The 21,652-nt window shown below is 38.4% G+C and overlaps 1 protein-coding gene across 1 annotated transcript; it reads right to left on the bottom strand.

Moving 5' to 3' along the window:
* Positions 1 to 5,635: 5,635 nt before the first annotated feature.
* On the bottom strand, positions 5,636 to 11,040 carry adrb1 (adrenoceptor beta 1). Its single transcript, XM_081600588.1, has one exon. It carries the CDS (start codon positions 10,410 to 10,412, stop codon positions 9,219 to 9,221), a length of 1,194 nt encoding a protein of 397 aa, XP_081456714.1. The 5' UTR covers positions 10,413 to 11,040; the 3' UTR covers positions 5,636 to 9,218.
* Between the last annotated feature and the right edge of the window lie 10,612 nt (positions 11,041 to 21,652).

Raw genomic sequence — 21,652 nt, 5'->3', positions numbered from 1 at the left:
TTGCGTGGGCATCGATGTGCTTTGCTCTGAATCTCGGTTCACACACTGGCAGGTCATTCAGTTTACATTACGAAACTCCAACAGCGTCTGCAGCCGACCGTGTCCACCGGAGCTCCATGAGAGCCACAGAGAGCCGACGTGAGCCAAATCCAGGCAGATGGAGGCCACAGAGGACCGACTCCGCCCGGGAACCTGAGCAGATGGATCCATGAAGAGCAGCACCTGGTTTTGGCACTAAACTGTGACACTCTGAAGCCAAAAAAAATTACATTTACGAGTCAATACGCGTTGAAACGAGTCAGAAGGAACAAAACAAATGTAAAAATCTGAGATTTTAAGCAAAAATATACATCTTTTTCACAGTAAAACATTTGTTTCTGCTTATGTAAAATAGTCCACTTTATGTTTGCATATTTATTTTAATTTAGCATCTCTGTTGGGGTCTGATAGGGTTGTGATGATTAGCAATCAGCAGTAATTATCTTCAGGTGCTGACATTTATTGTTTGGACAAATTGCAGCAACTCTTTGCTCCAACTAAACCCGTCTGAAGAAAATTAAATTTGCATAACGTCTTAATGTGATGTTTCTCTAAATCAGTTTCCTGATGGATCTGCTACCTAAACGTTATTTAAATACGCTTCCAACACCTTCAGTGAGAAGTTTTCAGATGCGAGACTTGGTGTAATTATGGTAAAGTTGGTGCTGGATGAGTTTAAGTGCAGATGGAGTCTGTAGGACGTGACTGGCAACAAATATTTTGCTGGATTTAACTGATTGGATAAAACTTTCCAACTTGTTGCCAGAGAATTTTTAAAACATTCAAGTGAGATTTTTATTGAGTATTTCTGAATATTTCTCATGTCATCCACAGACTGAGAGAATCAGTTAAACTTCACCTGAAAACAGGACATTATTGATCTGTCAGAAAGTGGCTGCAAACTTTTGAAGTGAATTTCAAAAGGTTCACAGTTTTACAAATGTTGCCAAAAAATATGTGCTGTCAATTTACTATTCTTAAAAAAAACCCAACAATAATTAAAGTATTTTGGAAGAATTACTACACATTTCAGTTATTTTCTCATTTGCCACACAGCATAAAGACAGACTGCTTCGACATGAATCCGTTCTGTCCAGAAAAGTAAGACATTTACTCTACACTTACTGATAAATTACAAACTTTCTAATAACTACAGCAGCTTAAATATCTAATCAGCCCCACAGAAACTCATTCAGTTGAAGCCAAAGTGCAGATTAGAAGAGCAGTGCAAGAAAACTCAATTTCCACACTTCAGCAAATATGCGTTGGGTTTAAAAGCAGTTCAGTATAAAAATAAAATGCACCCAAAGTGCAGGATTTGGACCAAGAAACACTGAACTTACCAGATCAGATCGTTTCTGCTGCAGCTTTCAGGTGGAAGGACAAATATTGGCGTGAACAACATGAAAACTGCTCTGTGTAATCAGTTCACGCTGCTGCTGAGCTTCTTTTGGCATCTTTTTGATTAATTACAACAAATTTAAATGCCATCGCAACACTTCAGTGTTGGTGCGCAGGCCACCATGTGTCGGTCTTCTAATGACTTCATTGTTCAACATGAAGTTTGAATCAGTGAAAGAGAGTCATGAAACATCCACTTCCTTGGCTGTAATCGATCTAACAGAGGAAATAACTCTAAGCATCGACGGTAAGAAATATGCGAAGCATTTGACACAATAAATCCTGACATATCGTCAAAGATGGTGAATGTCTGAATGTCAAACTCATTTTCGTTTTGGTCCAATTCAAGACCATGAATGCTCTTAAAGGGCCGGTTGTGCCAGATTGTATTGGTAAAACCTGATCACAAGCTGTTAAAATATCAATGAATTCTTAAAATTAAATATTATTGATCTCATCTTTTCAGTTCCTCCAGGATTTCCTGATTTCTTTTGTAATTTTTTTGCAATAAAAATCAAAATGTTTGTGGTATTTATTTGCAATATTTGTGCTTATTTATGACGCTTATGTGACATTTTATTACTCGCTGTAAAGATCATGAACTATAATCTGACATCAATTAAGGTTTAGGCAGTTTTTTAGTACAAGTAAGAAAGTTTTTGACAATTTTTGAGAGAAATCTGCAATAAATTCTCAATTACTAGTGCAAAAAAGTGTGGCGATTTGTTGATTTTGTGTGAATTTCCACGATAATTCTCAAGAAACTGGAGGGACCAACTGATGTAATTTATCAGTAAATGGTTAAAAACTGCATTGATTTGATTGAAAACATAATATTTAAACAGACTTAGTGTTTAGAGTACAATCTAGAGGGCCACATAAAAAGATATGGCGGGCCAGATTTGGCCCACGGGCCTCGAGTTTGACACACATCTGGGATACCAGAGGGTTTGGTAGCAGAGATGTGGTGTAGAAATGGGTAAAATGTTAAATTATGAATAAGCAGAAACTTGTGGAAATGGTGAACTTTTTAGACATTACTTGTGGCGTCCCACAGGGATCAGTGTTAAGTCCAAACAGTTCAGTTTTGTTTCAGTATATTTAATGCATCAAAAATGGAAACCTTTGTCTTACATGGACATAACACAAATATTTCTTTCTTCTGGACCAAATATATGGCAGATTTTAGAGGCTGTTTCATCAGAAATGATGGTTTAACCTAAACCTGAGTCTGAATAAAACCAAATTTATGATATTTGGATGGTTAAAAATACACAGGGACACAAATACATATGAAATTACATCTCTGGGTATAATTGTACATAAGAATATATTTTAAAAAACAACAAAAAACAACGTGTTTTGAACTTGGAAAAAAGTTCAAATAAATCAATTTTAAAAATAAAAGAGATACTTTGGGGAGATAAATAGCTGAGAATGGGTCCTTGTGCTGTTTTGTCACATGGGATTCAGACACTGGTTGCTATTTTTACAAATCTTTACTGTGTAATATTGAAATTTGAAACAAAAGTGTTTGTTTTATTTGTGAAATAAATGATTTGAAGGTAACTTAATCTAAAAAGGACTGATGTTTGTTTACTTCTACCTGGACAGGACAGTCTGTTTTGAATGTCTGATAAGCTTCTTGTTATTTACCAATAAGGCATCATTGCACTGCTACAAATCGAGCTCTCCTTCAGGATTTTACCATTTCACCTATTTTTCCAAACCTTCCTGCAACGATTTAGCGAACAAGGTGCAGCGTCTCACCCTGAGTGAGGTCACGTTGATGGTAATCTGTTTACTTTCCCTTTGAGCAGCCAAAATGTCTGCTGATACACAGGCAATTTGAAGCAATTACTCTTAAAGCAGCTGATTAGCTTCTCCATCTGGGAGCTCGACGCCAAATGTAAAGTCCCGGCCAAACAAACAAACAATGGTCAGTGATAATGCACGTCTCTGGCAGGAGGCCATCGGTGTTTCTGCACTCATGTTGTTGTCGTTTCCCCCGCCGCCCCCCCAAAAAACTCGGCCTCATTCGCACTCATTACCTCAGCAAATCATGTCTAAACAATGTTCTGCAGCCAAAACAGCTGAGCTCACTTTCATTCAGTATTTTTTTAAGGTCCTGATTAAGATGTACGGCTGTCTCCTTTTAGGAGGCCGACATTAGCATAACACATCACACTAATGCATTTTAAAGGTGCCCAGCTTAAGGGTTTATTAATATTCCTCAGAGGGAAGTGCAAATCTCTTCTGTAAGAGCCACTTCATAACACCAGCTGGCATGATGTTTATTAAAACATTTGCTATTGGCTTTTAGAGCGAGGCTCGGGGGAGACGCCGCCCTGAGGTTAGCGTCAGGAAGGATTCAGGTGAGGGTGAAAACACTGGATTGTACATCAGCTGCACAAACATTAGACAAATGATCTCTGTGTCTAACGGGCAACATTTCAAATAGAGTTTTTCTTTCATCTCCAAACCCTGATTCAGCTCGTGATTGCATCACAAAGAGAAGCTAAAAAGACAAACTTGTGTTGCATACTGATGGGAATGTAGTCTGAAAGAAGGCCATGTACATTTTTTACATTCCTCATTATGGTTCAAATCTTGTCATCCACAATAAATTTAAAGATTCAGGAAAAAAGGTGTCACTTCTTTGGGTTTGGTCCTGGTTTCTGCAGCTTCTATGGGCTCAAAAATTGGACATTTATGAAATGCTGCACTTTTTCGGATAGGCATCTTCTAATTATTACATTTCCATTGCAAACCTGTGCAAAACTTTGTCAATATTCTGCTAATGTCAGAGAAAACACAATTTCACAATTGCAGTATTTCCGTTAAATAAGAAATTAAAACCATGTCATTTAAAAACATGCTGCATCATCATCTTCCTGTCACTTCCTGTCGTCTTTTCCTCCAGCCGGTTGTTGATCACATGACCTTTGTGATGCAAAAACAGCAATTTTGCTTAATACACCAAATTTGATGCAGCCGAAAAACAGCCTCAATAACTTTTTTATTGAGAAACGTAATTTATGTGTTGCCATTCAGCAAATTTATTTTCAGAATTCCAATTTGCACAATAATGTAGTCAATAGAAACGCAGCTTTATATCAATCTTTATAGCAGAACGTGGCAACCAGAGGTAAGTCTGTCACAATAAACAATATATCAATTAATCGCTTGACAAACTAAAAAAAAAAAAAAAAACTATTAATTTTCATTTGCTTAATTTATCATTTCTCTCATTTTTCTCTCTTTCTACCAAACCTGGTCGCTTTGGTCCCATCTATCCCCTTTTTGAAAGACAATGACGTTTACAGAAACTTCATGATTAATTTTATTTGCTGTTTGATGTTTCATTTATTTAATTTGGATATTTCAAATGACTTCCAGTTCCAGTGTTTAAATATTAATCAGAGTTTAAAGTTTATTAAAATTTAAGAAAGTGTTCTTGCATTATTCTTTCATCATTACTAATATATTTCTCGAGAATTGTCTGAAAACAACAATATTATCGTCTATCACAATAAGTTCTGGGACAATTTATCATTAGTTATCGTGACAGACCTAACTAGCAGTGCACAGATCAATTGTTGATGCCAATTTAGCAACTTTATTGCTATACTTTGAGACTTTTACACTAACCGCGTTTTGTGCGTCCGGTTTACATTAAAAGTTTATGTGGAGGCGCGTTGAAGGCCTATTGTGGCGCGTTTCGTGCGGCGCAGTTTGGAGCGTTGGATGAATCCAACGTGTCCGACAAATAGGCGAGCAGCGGGAAACAACGCATAGAGTTTTTTTGACGCATCTGACGTGCCTTCATATAGACTTTAAATGTAAACCAGACGCACCTGATGCGCAAAACGCTGAATGTAGAGCAAAATGTCAAGCGTCCGCTTTTAAAGTGCAAACGCGTCGAACTTGAAGCGACGTGTTTGGTGTGAACGCACCATTATTGTTTTAAAACAGTTGTCAGTGTTAGGTTTATATATATATATATATATCAGTATTGGTAGATCAGGACAGATAACTGCGGTCAGTGCACTTCTAGTCACAACCAGGTATCAGGTTCCTGAGGCAGCGACTTTTCCACGATGCACCAGGTTGGTTCGGATAACATTTCCACAAGTATTTAATTAATTAGAGAAAACACCTCATTCAATCGAATCCACAAGAAATACGTCTCGACTGATCTTGAAACTTCCTTTTATTTTCACAGACGTTAAATCACCACCTCACAACAGCTCTGAAAGCCGGAGACAGACAGCAAGAGAGAAGCTCTTCATCACCATTTCACCACTTCACGCTGCAGTATGTACAACAGGCGTCCGCCCCGCAAACACTCTCCTCGTTTTAAAAGACACGGCGGGATAAATACACGTCTTATTTTACACGATGTTTAATATAAACAAGTACCTGTCATAGTACAAATTGCACTTGCCGACGGCTGTGAGGTAAAAACACATCGTGAGATATACAAGACAAATGCTTTTAAATATCAACCGGCTTATCGCAGCCGTACCGTAAGCATCATGATGTGGGATTAGGATTATCTGAGAACCATCATCATCCTCATTACAGACATCACTTATCCAAGAAATGTAGACAAAAAAATAAATAAATAAGAATATTTGGGGGAGTAAATTACAAGAAAGGATGTGAGGGTTTTGTTTTTTGTGCGCTGTGTTTCTCAAACGCAGCGCTCCAGAGCCGGACCAAGGCTGAATGAGGCCCTGGGCTGAGTTTTATCAGGGGGGCCACCAGTTAAACCAATCTGCCACCAGAGGGCACTAACCATGTTTCATCTTACTTCTTTCCATTTTTGTATGTGACGTCTGAAATTTTTAGTTAAATACATTTTGAGTTTAAAATGGACATTTTGTTATGTAACAAACCGTCCACTGACGCCACATACTTGCTCAGGAAAGTTAATGACTCAATGCTGGTCTTTCTTTGATTGAAACATTTGTACAAATTGACATTATTAACTGAATCTAAAAGCTTTAAATTATTATTAGGATTATTAGCGTGTACCTGATGTTTTCTGAATATATAACTGAATTTTTCGTTTCTTGTTTGTTTTGTTGATTCTATATTGATAAACCTAACAGAAAAAACGAGTTGTTTTACATTAAATTAATGAGCTAATGATTAATTAAATTGACTATCTCTGGTTAAGATTGGAAAAAAAATATTAGTTGACTCAAATGATCTGTTTAATAAATAGAATTGTGTAAAAGTCCTCCATTGAAACAAAGTAAATAGTGAAATCAAATATTTTTTGAGGCTATTAAAAAGATTTTTCTGCTGTTGAGACTGGTGGTAGACAAAAACTGCTATACTAAAGCAGATACGGGCAGAGAAATTAAATTTAAAATGACCTAATTTCTAGTTCTAAGGGTGTAAGTAGATCTGAAATCTTATTAAAATCCTGAATCACAGTTTATTCTCTAAAGTCAAACACATGTGCTTAATCTGTTAACCAAAAGGAAAATGATTTCTAAGCTCAGACACAAACAAAAATGATTAAATTACCTTTTAATGTTGACTCTTGTTAACTCAGTGAACATGTTATGGTTGAAAATCTGTCTAATCAATGTCTGTTTTTATTTTTGAATATCTAGGATGCAATAGGAAAGTGTTGGATCTAAACGTGGCTGATATGATGTTTATTTATTGGAGATCTGACCTCAGATTGTGACTTATAAAGAAAATATCATATAAAAGACAAAAAAAGTGCTGCAGGTCTACAATTAAAGCATGAAAAAAAAATACTTAACATGTACTGAGATTACACTAGCAGTTTCCCCCAACATACACAGCAGCCCAGCTGCAGCGTTAATGTTGAAATCAACAGGAACTTTTAAGCCTTGAAGGTTTTACTCTCTAATAGTGCAACTTGTGTTTTTGTCGAATTGTTACAAGTCATGTAAGAATTAAATTTCTCTCAGGCCCAGCAGGCTAGCAGGCGGTGCTAAGCCGTCACAAACGCAGCTTATACCTGGTGTCAACATAGATAAACCCCAGCGTGTCTGAGGCCCAGCTTGGATTAAACCCAGCAGCCCCTACGGCTTCTTAATCCTTTAATCGGTTTCATTACGTTTCCCTATTGTCTCTGAAAAACAGCAAAATAACTAAAAGAAAATAAATAAACCTAAAAAAATCAAAACTACATTCATTAGAAAAATTTGTATAGTTTGTTTTAAAACATTTCTTAATAGATGTGATGACAAATAAGAAGTTTTGATGTCCATGTGCTATGCTTGGGGCGCCCCCTGGTGGTTTGGAGTCCCAAGCAGCAGCTTAGCTCGTTTCTGCCACATGCTGGCTTCAGAGTGTAAGCATCATGATGGGGGACTGTTTTAAAACCTGCGTCATAATAATCATCTCTACAGATAGAAATGAGGCTGCTTATCCAATAAATTTAACTTTAACAAAATATATAGTTTTGTGAATAAATCACTTTAGTAGGTGTGAACATTTTTATAAGAGCAAACTATATTCTGTTGGATTTTTACCTGCTGGCAGATGTTTTAAATACACAGGAAAACTTTTTAAATCCTCATTTTTCATCAAAAGTTTTTACTTAATAGGAACATTTTAATAACTTCTTTTTTAAATGATATCACAAATCCTCTGAGACACTTAAAAGTATGTTCATAGCATACTGAAGAGCGTTGATTAGGATGGTTTGGGGTCCTCACCAGGAGCTTGGTGCACTTATGCTTTGGGCCGGCTTTAACTGTAAAAATCATAGTAGATTTTAAAACCCACCATTGATAAAAATGGGATTGCTTAATGTTAAGAAAATTAGGGTTAAAAAAATACTTTTAGGAATAGACTGGTGGATGCATTGTTTCTTTGGGTAAAATTTACTTTTAGACATTTTATAACCAGAAAAATATCTGGTTTTACTTGATTTTATGACTGAAACATCATGTTGGGGAAAAAAAACTCACTTAAATGTTTATAGACATTTTTTGTGTTTTCAAGTTACCTGAAAGCTCCACCCAACCTCCATCATCAAAAAATTATAAAAGTTTTTTCTTATTTACATTCATTCACAGTGAAGCAGTTTTTTTTGTGTGCACTCTTAAAAATAATTTTCAGTCTACTTTGTTTCAACTTAAAATTCGGAAACCTTTTGAGAAAAATGTAAAAGTAGACCAAATTATGCACTTTCAAATAACATTGAAATTCTTTAAATGTTTGCATTTGCAAAAAAAATGACATTTAAAACAAAGCACTCATAAATGATGATAAATACATAAATATTTAAAGAAATTTATAAAATTTAAAACAAATTTAAATATTAAATTTAGAAACAAATGCAGTACGTTGAGAGCCCCCTGCTGGCCTGGGAGTGTATAGCAGCAGCTTAGATCGCTACTGCATTGGTCCGGCTCTGGTGGGATTATTTTTAAAATGCTCTACAGATATAAATCGGATAGTTTATCCGATTTATATCGGATAAATCGGATAAAACCCACAATATTTTAGTAACTAAATAATTGTCTAAAAATGACAAAAGCGCACTACATTCCTCTTTTTTCTTTTTGGCAAATTTGGATTTTCTTATATATATTATGTTTGGTTCTGGAGGATTTTCCAAACTTCGTCACTTTGTTCTACATTTTTGAAAACCTTAAAGAAAATTCCGCATACCTGTCCCAAAACGATGATCGATTTGGATGCGTTTTGGTTTTATTCACACAGGCTGAAAGTTTTTTGCTTTTTTCTTTTAAACAATAAGTTAATTTCAATATCTTCCTTCACATCTGGGACTCAGAGTGAGACAGTTTCCCAGTCCCCATCAGGCTGCTGTCGCTGTTGTCCAGGGCGGCGCAGTCCGACCACATCTCCAGCGTGCCGGGCTCCAGAGCGGACACGAAGCCGCCGGAGCACCGCGACAGGTCGCAGGAGCTGATGTGCAGCCGGCGGTCCGCCTGCCTCGGGCAGCACAGCAGCCTCTTGAAGGCCTTCCTGAAGTCCGGACTTCGGCAGTAGATGATCGGGTTAAAGGCGGAGTTCACGTAGCCTAACCAGTTCAGGAACACAAACAGGTTCTTGTCCACCACCTCCGCGCAGAACACCCGCACCACGTTGACGATGAAGAAGGGCAGCCAGCACAAGGTGAACGTCCCCATGATGATGCCCAGAGTCTTGAGCGCTTTCTGCTCTCTCAGCGCCAGGATCTTCGACGGCCTCTTCTTGCACTTGGAGGTCAGTCCGGTTAGGGTGTTGTGGAACCTGCCCTCGCACTTGTCGATCTTCTTCAGCTGCTTTTTGGCCTCTCTGTACACCCGCGCGTAAACAAAAATCATGACCAGGAGCGGAATGTAGAAGGAAATGATGGATGAGGAGATGGCGTAAGCCCTGTTGGTCACAAAGTCGCAGCAGTGGGGGTCATCGTAGCAGGCGGTGTCCACGCTGTCGCGGGACCAGTGCATGAGGATGGGGAGGAAGGAGACCAGCCCGGAGATGCCCCACACCACGCACACCACCGCCCTGGCGCGGGATTTGGTTAACAAGCTCTGGTAGCGGAAAGGTGAGGTGATGGCCACATACCTGTCGATGGCGATTACGCACAGAGTCTCTATGCTGGCGGTGACGCAGAGCACGTCCACGGAGATCCAGAACTCGCAGAAGAACGAGCCGTACATCCAGGAGCCGCGCACCTCCAGCGCCGCGCCAAATGGCACAACCAGAAGCCCCATGATGAGGTCCGCGCTCGCAAGCGACACGATGAACACGTTGGTGAGCGTCTGCAGCCGCTGCGTCTTTGCGATAGCCACGATCACCAGGATGTTCCCGAACACGATGGACAGGACGATCAGACCCATCACCAGGCTCATCCCGGCCAGCCAGTGCTCGGACGCGGCCGCAGCGGAGTCCGGCGCGTCGGACGCCTCGCTCCCGGTGCCGTTGTGGAGGTTCACCGGCGAAGACGCGCCGCCGTCCCCCATGACGGGCTGCAGCTGCACTCTGAGCCCGCTCGGTTCGAGTTCATCAGAAGACCCGCAGCTCTTATCCCATCGCGCGTCAACTCCATCTGGAGCTCCAGCGCGGATCTGCGCCTGATGCCTCACCGGACTGGGACAGTGAGGCAGGCGGTGACATCACCGCGGCGCACCGGCCAATCAGGGAGACCGGCTGGGTCCCAGCGGCGAGGATGAGGAGGCAAAGCGGCACCTGAGCGTCAAAATCCTTAAAACAACAGTTTCTCTCCTCTGAATGCGCATGAATACATTACTTAGAGAGACTGAAGAAAACTTTGAGAATCTGTTAAGCGCAAGACAGGGGCGCATCCAGGACGTTTTAAAACGTCCCCCATGGGGAAAATAGGGGGCTGTTGATGTTGGAAAAGTTAATTTAGGGAGGAGTTATCCAAAAATGAGACTACCTAAAATGTATCTCAATGATTAAATTCCAAGATTTAACTGTCTGTAATCAAACAAACACTTAAAACTACTGAAAAAAAATACAAAATACAGTTCTTTCAAATATAGAAATAGCACATTAAAAATGATTTTAAAAGAGAAATAATGACTGTCATTGATATCCTCCTCAAGCAAAGCAAGCCACTAAAGAGTCAGACTTTTTACAAAGTGCGTTATTGAAATATATTCATGGAAAGTTTAGTGAAAAGAAAAAGTACAGTCGAGAAAGATGCACAGGCAGTGTTTTGATCCTACAAAGGTGTGTGGAAAACAACTGACTGGAGAGAACAAAAATGCACAGAAGATCATTGCAAAAATGTTGTCAGGAAAATTCAGTGGAAGGAAAAACTGAAACAAAATCTACTCAACAGCAGTTGGAGTCAGCGATTCAGGAGTTACAACAAAGATGTTTTCAATAAATGGGCCAAAAACTGTTATATTTCTTGTGATCGCCTCCATGTCATGCTGCACTGATGCAGTAATTCATGCAAAATGAGAGTTGAGGGAATAAAAGGCAGAGAACATGAACATACTGTTCAAAAATATGAGATTTTAGTTTTTTCAAAATCACATTTTATTGGTTGAATTTAATATACTGTTCCAGAAACCGGTATTTTATTATTATTTGAAAGCTAAAATAACACAGATTTAAAGAAGCACTTGAAATATATCTCTCTATATAAGAAATATATATTATTATACAAGAAATGTGTTAAATGAATAATTTAAGTTGAAAAACAAAGTGTTTAAGCAGAGGCTACATGCTTTTCCTCTCATGCTATATTTAATGTTTATACATTTTTTAAATCATCTGTTAGCACAATAGGCAGATATTTAGCAAATACATCTACATTAAACTTAATAATAGTTGATATTTATGTGATTCTGTGTACAAACATCACATGTTTATAACTTTTAATTAGGCTTACATTTTATTTTAGGTCCTTTAAATGCAGTTTAAAATTATTTAATGTCCCAGTATTCCCCTCCATTCAGTTTTTTCTATAAGTAAATGAACATTTTATTTACTCGTCTCAATACCTGAATGTTATACTACTGTTAGGTCAAAACTCCTTCAGACTGTGGGAACATGCCGTGCCCAAGAACCACAGAGTTTCATCACTTGCCATCACAAACAAGATTTGTTTTCCCACAGGTCCAGTTTATAATCTTTTATATATTTTTTTTATCTCCAAGAATACATTCCCTGCGCATGAGATCCATCTCAGCCACAGACCTGCACGCTGCTTCGCGGCAGCTGTGCTGCGCCAAACTTATCTCAACGGGGACATAAAGCAGGCAGAGCTTGGCTGCCAGCCAGACGTTTCATTTCATGCATCGCAGTGAAGTTCGCTCGACATTAAATACCAGCATGAATGAAAAAGTTCAGGTGTGAACTGGGGATGGACAGCAGAGAAACGGCAAGAATAAAAGCTATTATTCTGGGTTTCAAAAATCTATTTTTTTGTAAATTAGGACTATTTTTACTGCTGAGTCCAAAAATAACATTGATTTTTCTCAATTATATCTAATTTGATTTAAAGAAATCTGATCTTCTGACTAAACTGATGACATTTTTGTGACATTATCAGTTCATTTCTGTTAATATTTCTCATCCCCCAAAAAACGTTTTCTAACAGAGTGCATTAATTAAACGACACAAACTTGGATTTCTGTAAATTGAATAATAAACACTGATAAGGGTAAGTACATGTTGATTGAAAATTAAGTCTCCATTGTGCAAAATATTAAGCTTAGCTCAGAAAGTTGACCTGATTTTTGGATTCAGCGCATCAAAATGACCCTAAAACAGTTGGCAATTTGACCAGATTATCATAACCACTGAAATACTTAGTTACACCAGCGTTCGCAACCTGAACCCAGACCTAAATCTAATTCAGAATCATTGGTCAGATTTACGGGTCAAATTTTCATGCAGTAGGAAGATTATTTGCAAAAAGCCAAAATAGTCAGTGCAGTGTCAAAATAATGCAAGCAAACTGATTAGCAAACAAGGTTTAGGCAATGAAAGCGACATTTTGCATTAGCTTTAATTGGTCATTCTTTCTTTTAATTTTGTAAAGGACCCTGGTAGAGAAACCAGAGATAAATCATGTGATTTATCAGGATGCAAAACAAATCAAACAGTCTCTGAAAGCAAACTGCTGTGCCTCCAGATCAATACTGGGATAAAGAGTCAGACTGATTTCATTAACCAACGCGGAGCAGCAGAGAGCAGGATTGTAAACTCTTCTGATTAATCCATTCGGCATGGATTAGACCCGCCTCCGTCGCTTCAATTCAAGTCTTTTGGCGTGAAAATATCCGTGGAAAAGCTTGTATTGTGTTCTCTTCCTTCTTGCTTTCTTTGCATTTTTCCCACAGCCTGTTAAGAAATACTGTCCACCGCTCTGAGTCTGCCGAATCTCAGCGCTGCAGCTTTTGTTTGCAGATATTCAACGAAATGATTTAAGCAAACCCAGTGGAAATGGTTGCCTCTTGTGCTTAAACATCTTCTCGAGTTGAAAGAAATGCAAAAATGGACTTTGGAGAGCGTATATGTAGCTACAGTGGCACTCTAGAGAGTTGAAAAGTATTGCAGAAAGAGCAGTAGTGAATCAAAATGTTAGTACCTAGAAGCCTCATTTGACGCAGCTTATTCAGTACAATAATTCGCCCACGTCCACCAGAGCATCCTTCACCACTGAGCAGCTACATCCCACATACCCTGACGTAAAATCAGCACACTGGCTTGAGTCGAGCAGAGCGGGCTGTGCTTGACCTCGGCGCTTGACCCCGTGTGAACGCAGGCAGAGAGTCAAAAGTTTGAGTTCATCATCTGCAGTGACGCTCGTTTAAAAACCGAACCTGAGGCGGAGAGACAGAGAAGCTACAGGAGAAACGTTCCGCTTTCTTCAGTGTCACAGTTGGGAAATGTTTTTATCCGGTGCAGAGGTATGATATAGTCACAATGAGTTTTCCCTGCAGCCAAATGCATCACATATTAATGGTTGTAACATTTAATCAAAAATCCGGATAAGGGCGAGTTTTTGCAAGCAGCCAAAAACAATTTTTTCTCTTACAGATTTTGTTCTGTTTTTGATATAATTGGAAATTAGTCGTTTCAATCTCTATGAAAAATAGAGCAGTAAAGGACTAATTACATCTCCTTTACTAGCACCAATTGTAATTTAAGTATCTGACTGTACTTGAACCAGATTTAAGTAGGTAGGAGGAATAAAAAATAAAATAAAATACAAATAAATAAAAAAACAAAAAAAACTTTAATCGCAGAATTCCGACTTTTTTCTTAGAATTCTGACATTTGACCTCAGAAGATTAAAGTTTGAATTCTGAGAAAACATTTTAAATTTTGAGAAAAAACTAAATTGTGAGAAAAAGTTGGAATTCTGAGAGAGAAAAAAAGTTGAGAAAAGAAGTCGGAATTCTGGTTGAAAAAGTCAAAATTCTGAGAAAAAAAAGTTGAAATTCTGAGAACAAAGTCAGATTTCCCCCCGCCCCCATTGGCCCGAGTCCTTTTCCATACTCATCCGCTTTGTAGATGTAAATTATTGGATTTTTGCTCTTTCATTTTTACTCTTGGACAGTCGTTACCAGTCGTAACCGTGGCAACAAGCTGTTGTCTTTGCAACTGGGAACAGCTGATTAGCATCACAAATGCCTGAATAGTACCTGAACCGCAATCCACAAATTGTAGTTTGGGATCAGAGAGAGAGAAAGAAAAAGGAAAACATCTCATTTCATTGATCATACAGCCAGACTGAGATTTAAAGAGAAGCAGAAGCAAATGAGGTGGACTAGCAGTGCTTGCCAACAGCTGGTGGCGTCATCCAGGACAAGTTACTGTGAAATATTGCCTCTGTTGCCCAGAAATTGAGCTGTTGGCCAAAGTTGTTTTATTTTGTTTGGTCTCATGAAAGCTGTACAAGCAAAAAAAAAAAAACAAATGAATCCAGTCAGCTACACACATCCCAGTTCAATCCCAGTTATCAAACAATGCGGTCAAATTCAGTTTATTATTCAAATTGTTTAAAAAATAAAACCCAAACAAAAAAACAACTACTTAACTTCTCCTGTATAAACGTATACACTGCAAAAACACAAAATCTTACTAAGTGTTGTTGGCCTAGTTTCCTGTACAGATATCTAAAATACACTTTAAATAAGACAAAACTAACTTGAGCAACTTTTCAGCACAATATGAGCTTGTTTTAAGTCAGTAATTCCTTGATGAAAATGTAATATTTTGTCTCATAAGTTGAAATATTTTGTTCCATGAACATATTTGATCAATATTAAGGAATTTAAAACCAACTTCTATGTCTTGCTGAAAAGTTACCTGTAAGTTAGTTTTGTCTTATTTCAAGTATATTTAAGATATTTGTACCAGAAACTAGACCAACAATACTTGGTTAGATTTTGTGTTTTTGCAGTGTAACGACAGTTGATCCTCTATTTAATACTCCTGTTGTATTATCGTCCTTCATATAAGCGTCTTTCTGATGTTTTGAGGTCTTTTTACATTTTGGTTTCTCCATTTATCTCATTGTACTAAACAGCATGCTTCAAGTTAATCAAGCCTCTGTATGTGTGTGTGTTTATAATTAATATCTTGTGGGGACCATTTTCCTGACACATACTACATTGTGGGGACCTGCTCCTTGCCTTGTCCCCACAAGGGGAAACGCTGTTTTTGAGTCAGGGGTCAGATTTTAGGACCAAGATGTTAATTGAGTTTTGGTTAGGATTAGGATTAGGGTAAAGATAAGGTTTAGGTTGTGTAAATGAATGGAATTCAATGGAAAGTCTCAACAAAGATAGCCACACAAACATGTGTGTGTGTGTGTATGTTGGAGAGATGTAAAATACAGAAACATAAATAATAATAAAACAGAGACTTTGTGGGACTTTGCTTCTCTAAATCCCAGATTACGTCCTATTGGCTTCTGACATTATCTGCTGATTATTTGAGTTTAATTTGACTATGGAATGCAGCTTTTATTGTCTTTTTCTCAATTTATCAGTTTTATTTGTACAATAAATTTGAATGTTCTGTCGGGTCCAGTCGGGTGTTTCTGCTCGATATCCAGCACTGATTACAGACAGTGAAACAAGACTTTCAGATTGGACTTTCCTATTTTAAATCTTGGGGTTTTTTTTCTTATCGCTGAGTCTTCTAGACTACAGTAAAGCTGAAAAGCATTTCTGACCAATCTTTCTGGCACTTTTTCCCATATTGCTTGACCTGTATCTGGAGTTGTCTACAGTAAGTTGAACTGTGTAAACACTTTATGATTATGAATATTTACAACGTGAATTAGTGCAGAAACAGAAATACTCACACAAATAACATTTTGGGTAAAAAAATAAAATAGATCATGTTGTGTCGCATAGCATCAACTGGAATGCAATTACAACTACTAGTGAACGTAAAGCAATCAATCGAACAAACATAATCAACTTCTTTGACCGTTTACTGCTGGTAGACACAGCTTTACAGAGATATAAAAAGTTTCACATTTTATATTGCTTCTTAGTTTGCTTTTCAGTCATCTGCTAATCCCACGTTTCCAACAGGACCTAGAACTGGGATCACCCGGCTCAAAATGCTTCACCAGATTTTGAGTCCAGTGAAGCATTTATGTTTTCATCCATCTACTTGTTTTGAACCATAATCCTTTTTGGAAAACCCAAATGATGATGTGTTTTTGACTCCATAACAGTTTTACATAAAATATTCATCCATCCATTATCTAACACCCTTGTCCCTCATTGGAGTCGGGAGAGTTGCTGGTGCCTATCCCCAGCAAACATTTCGGGCGAGAGGCGGGGGTCACCCTGGATAGATCAACAACCATGCACACACACATCTAGAGAAAATTTAGAGAGACCACTTAACTCTTTTGGACTGTGGGACAGCAGGAGTACCTGGAGAGAACCAGTCTGTCGCAGGGCAGCCCAGAGACAACAACCATGGACACACACACATCTAGAGAGAATTTAGAGAGACCGGTTAACTTTTTTGGACTGTGGGAGGAAGCCGGAGTACCTGGAGAGAACCAGTCTGTCCCAGGGCAGCCCAGAGACAACATCCATGGACACACACACATCTAGACAGAATTTAGAGAGACCAGTTAACTTTTTTGGACTGTGGGAGGAAGCCGGAGTACCTGGAGAGAACCAGTCTGTCGCAGGGCAGCCCAGAGACAACATCCATGCACACACATCTAGAGAGAATTTAGAGAGACCAGTTAACTTTTTTGGACTGTGGGAGGAAGCCGGAGTACCCGGAGAGAACCAGTCTGTCGCAGGGCAGCTCATGCACACACACACACATCTAGAGAGAATTTAGAGAGACCAGTTAACTTTTTTGGACTGTGGGAGGAAGCTGGAGTACCCGGAGAGAACCAGTCTGTCGCAGGGCAGCCCATGCACACACACACACATCTAGAGAGAATTTAGAGAGACCAGTTAACTTTTTTGGACTGTGGGAGGAAGCCGAAGTACCCGGAGAGAACCCGTGCATGCACAATGTGGGGTTATGGGGACCATTGCTCCTTGTGGGGACATTTTCTAGAACAACAAGAACATACTCAAGAACATCCAGTAACTGAAAAACAACCAGACCAACCAGTGGAATTAGAAGATCCATAGTGGCACCCAGTATCTGAGTGTTCCCGACTGGTACATATTCTTGAAAACGGCAGTTATGACTACATGCGATGCATGTAGTCAATTTCATCGCAAAGGTCGTCCCTCTCTCCAGATTGCATATCTACCATCAGCTCTGCCTCCTTCAGGTCTATCAGAAGCCCCTGGAGTTTTCTTCTGAGCGATGTTTGGACAACTTCAAAAAATGCACAGAATCTCGTTTCCACATATCTGCACCCTGTCTCATGAAGCGCTGCATGAACCGACCCGAGTTGTGCACGGAGTGTGTTGTTTCGACTTGCCAGTAGTTCATACTCTGCGTGCAGGTCTGGTTCCGTGGAAGCATTTCGAGAAGTCTTGGCGCGCTCAATCTTCCAACTGAGACATTCAACAATCTGGTTCAGTTGTTGATTTTCCTCCTTCAGTCTTCTGTATATCAAATCATCAAAACTTACTTTATTTAAAATGTTGGCAAGTTCACCAGGCACATGTGTGAAACTCCCCTCTTCAGACATTTTTGTACTGTTGCTGTAAAGTCAAGATTATTAGTACGTACAAGCCAGTATTGTTCTTCGGACATGTAGAGCAATCTGACATGTAGCACAAATGAGTTGGTATTAAAGGGAGATGGATCAAAGTCATCAGTCATAGAGCATGAGTGACATCACTGGTTCATCAAAGCCACCAGAAGCCTGTTGTGCTTGGGTGTGTGTTCTGTATTTGATGCATTGTGGGGACCATTTTCCTGGCACATATTACATTGTGGGGACTCACTGCTCCCAAAGAAGAAATGCCGTTTTTGGGTTCGGAGTTCTGGTTGGAGTTCGGCTGTAGAAATGAATGGAAGACAATGGAAAGTCTCTGCAAAGACAGCGAGACAAACGAGTGTGTGTGTGTGTGTGTGTGTGTGTGTGTGTGTGTGTGTGTGTGTGTGTGTGTGTGTGTGTGTGTGTGTGTGTGTGTATGGCCTCTGGCAGCGATGCCAGCAGTTGGACTCAGACAGGGTTAATGATGCTGTCAGAACAACAGTGAAGAAGGCAGATAAGGGGGCAGAAGGAGGAAGACAGGGGGGCAGCAGCAGCTCTTCTTTTATTACTTGGTTTTCACTCCGTCTTTGAAAACAGATTAGAGTTAAACTTCCTCCTCCAGACTCACACATGGACTTTTATAAAGAAATCACTGGGCCCATTCCAGTCAAGATAAAACTTTTTGTAATTACTGCCTTGGCTGAAAACTGATTTTGATGTTTGTACTTGGGGGGGGGGGATGAAAGTAAGGAAAGTTCATTGGCTGAAACCAGAAGTTTACAGTTTTAGGTTCAGCTTTAAAATCTACAGTCAAATTTAAGTGCCGGTAGGCAGGAAGAAATAAATGGAAAAGGCAGCTTTCAAAATAAAACGAGCAACAACAAAAACACCAGTAAATAAAGTTGTAATATTGGGACTTTATTATTGTACTATAATGATTTTATTCTCATAATATGACTATTTTCATACAACTTTATTCTCGTACCACTTTTATGACAATTCTCATAATATTTTGACTTTATAATGTTACAACTTTCTCGTACGACTTTATTCTAATCTTTTGACCTTATTCTCGTAATACTACAACTTTATTCTTGCATGGTGTAATTCTTCCAATTTTATTACTATTTTCTCAATTTTATGTTTCTTAAATTCATTTTCCTAGCATGGTCCTAGCACTCCATCGTTACGGTAGTAAGTTTTTTAAAGCATGGTCGCTGCAAACTCTTTTAAGATATTTTAAATTCATCGTCGTGCTGTCAGTTAGAATAAGAAGTTCCAGATTAGTTTGCAAAGATTAAAGCGTCCTCAAGGAGATTATGAACTTTCCTCGTATTAGTTTCATTAAATCAAGTTTTATTTCCAGACGCTGAAGCTTTGTTAAAGACTTCAGTTGGGAGTCTGGCCCAAGGTGTGAACTTTCATGTGTTCTCCTCTTCCACCTTCTTCCTTCAGGACATTTTGGATGAAGCACCAGCAGTACAAACCAAAAGACACCGAGTCTCCTTTGTGCCGACTGCTATTGTAAAGCTTAATAGGATGAAACCTGCTGGTCTGCTGTACTTTCCTATATGCTGACTAATCAAACGTGCGCTGTTCTGTCCTGCTGTCTGCTTTGCTTCTTGCACAGCGTATACATTATGTTAAGTATTAGTGTTTTATTGTGCTCTTCTTCTGAATTGGGCAGGCTGGAAATCTATTTACAGACAGCGATAATACAGTTACTATTGAACACAGGGACTGTCAATATATCTACGGCAACCAATTAGCAAAAACTGGCTTCATGTGAACAGACTCTCACAGTCCGTCCAGAAACTAAATGGGTTCTAGAAACATAAAATCTGACAGAAAAGATCCCGTTCTGTAGTAAAGAAAAGAAATTAACTACTGGATTACACTGTTTGTAGTAAACTGTAAGATTTGACTTCACTAAAAGTGAGTCAGTTTGAAGTAAAATGTTAGAATAAAAAGCTAAATTTAAAACATGGTAAGTGAGGAAGTATTGCGATATAAAAATATGATTAAGAATTAAATGAAAGAACTGAAAATAGAAGAGAAGTGGGTGTAATGTTGTTTGGTTAAATATTATGCAATAAAAAGCAAACAAAGAAACTCCAGAATAACTAATTATAAATTCATCGCTCATTTTGTTGCGTGCATTTTCACTGAAAATCATCAGCACAGCCAGAAAACGGGCTAAATAGCAAAAATCCATGAAGCAAAACGATAATATACTGACAGACCTGCAAACAGTTATGCTTCGAGCGTCTCCCTAAAATGTATTAACATTAATAAAACCAGAAACGGTTTGAACATAATGTCCTTTTTTCAGAAGGACATTAATTGGTATTTACCGCGTTGCCCTTTCTGGAAGACACCATGTTCCTTCTCTAGGGAGTTTCTTTCAACAAAAAACACACAACTGTTTAAACGACACTTATTTTCAGGTCGTTATGTTTTCTTTTCCTCGCTAGAGCAGAGCCGAAAGGTCAGCTTGGTTGTATTTTAAAATGCGACAAAAGCAAAGTGAAGCCTTTGGTAAGGAGGGTTTTGGTTTGAGTAAATAAAAGTCTCTCTTGTCAAGATTAACTAAAACTTTCACTATTCTGATTTTTCTTTCTTCCTCAATTAATGTAAAACACCATCAAATAAAAGTCTCTTTATAACCAGATAGTTTTGGATACATGGAGTATAATGCTTTTTCTAAATTTGATGACTACAAAATGAAAACAAATGGTGTTTTAATTAGCAATCATTTTGTTTAAAGATCCTTTCATTACTACTTGTAAAGTCTTCCTTAGGAAGGTTGTACTGAAACTGTCCTTAATTTAAATATTTTTCTGTTCAGTTTTGTGGGAAAATAATATTAACTTATTTGGTTTTCAAGCCTAATTTCCCAAAAGAATAAAAAATCTTGCGGCGTTTCATCTCTCTGGACTTGATGCGATCGATCCAAACTCGAGCAAAATTGTGAAGTCGATTGAAAATGATGCTCAGTTTTCAACTGAAAAAAATCAAAAACTACAGCGTTAATATGTACCGATCCCCCCTATTTACTTGACTAATCCTAAATAAAATCCCAACTGTATCAATAATACTAAATAAATTGGTAAGGAGAGCATAATTTGACATAAAGTCTAACAGTGTGTAATTTAATTTCAGCAACAAATGCAGCTGTTTTATGAATAAAATCCACATTTCAAGACTTTAGGGATTTTTTTCCCTTTTTAAAAAGTGTAAATATAAAAATTTACTGTGGTTGACTAGATAGGCAGGAAGGAAAAGTTCAAAAGCCTGCAACAAACAAAACATAAAAACCCTCACAGTAACAAAGAGCGGGAATAAATAAAAAATAAAGCAGGGGAAAAAACAAACAAACAAGGAAGGATGAGCAAAGGAAGAAACTGATATTCAAACTGGATGAATGACAAACAAACACATAGTTGTAGGCAAAAAGATGGATGGATAAACAAATGTGAACCATAGATGGATGAACGAGACAGAGAATAAAGTCTGGAATCACAAATATCACTCAAAATTAATTCAGACGTGGAAAATTCACACTTT

This window comes from Poecilia reticulata, chromosome 19 (assembly GCF_904066995.2).
Source record: "Poecilia reticulata chromosome 19, P_reticulata-male-v2, whole genome shotgun sequence".
NCBI lineage: Eukaryota > Metazoa > Chordata > Actinopteri > Cyprinodontiformes > Poeciliidae > Poecilia > Poecilia reticulata.
The sequence above is the reverse complement of the archived record's forward strand: the minus strand, read 5'-3'. Positions and strand labels throughout refer to the sequence as shown.

Coding starts and splice junctions, on each gene's coding strand:
- adrb1 (XM_081600588.1), bottom strand. CDS start 10,412: ATGGGGGACGGCGGCGCGTCTTCGCCGGTGAACCTCCACAACGGCACC.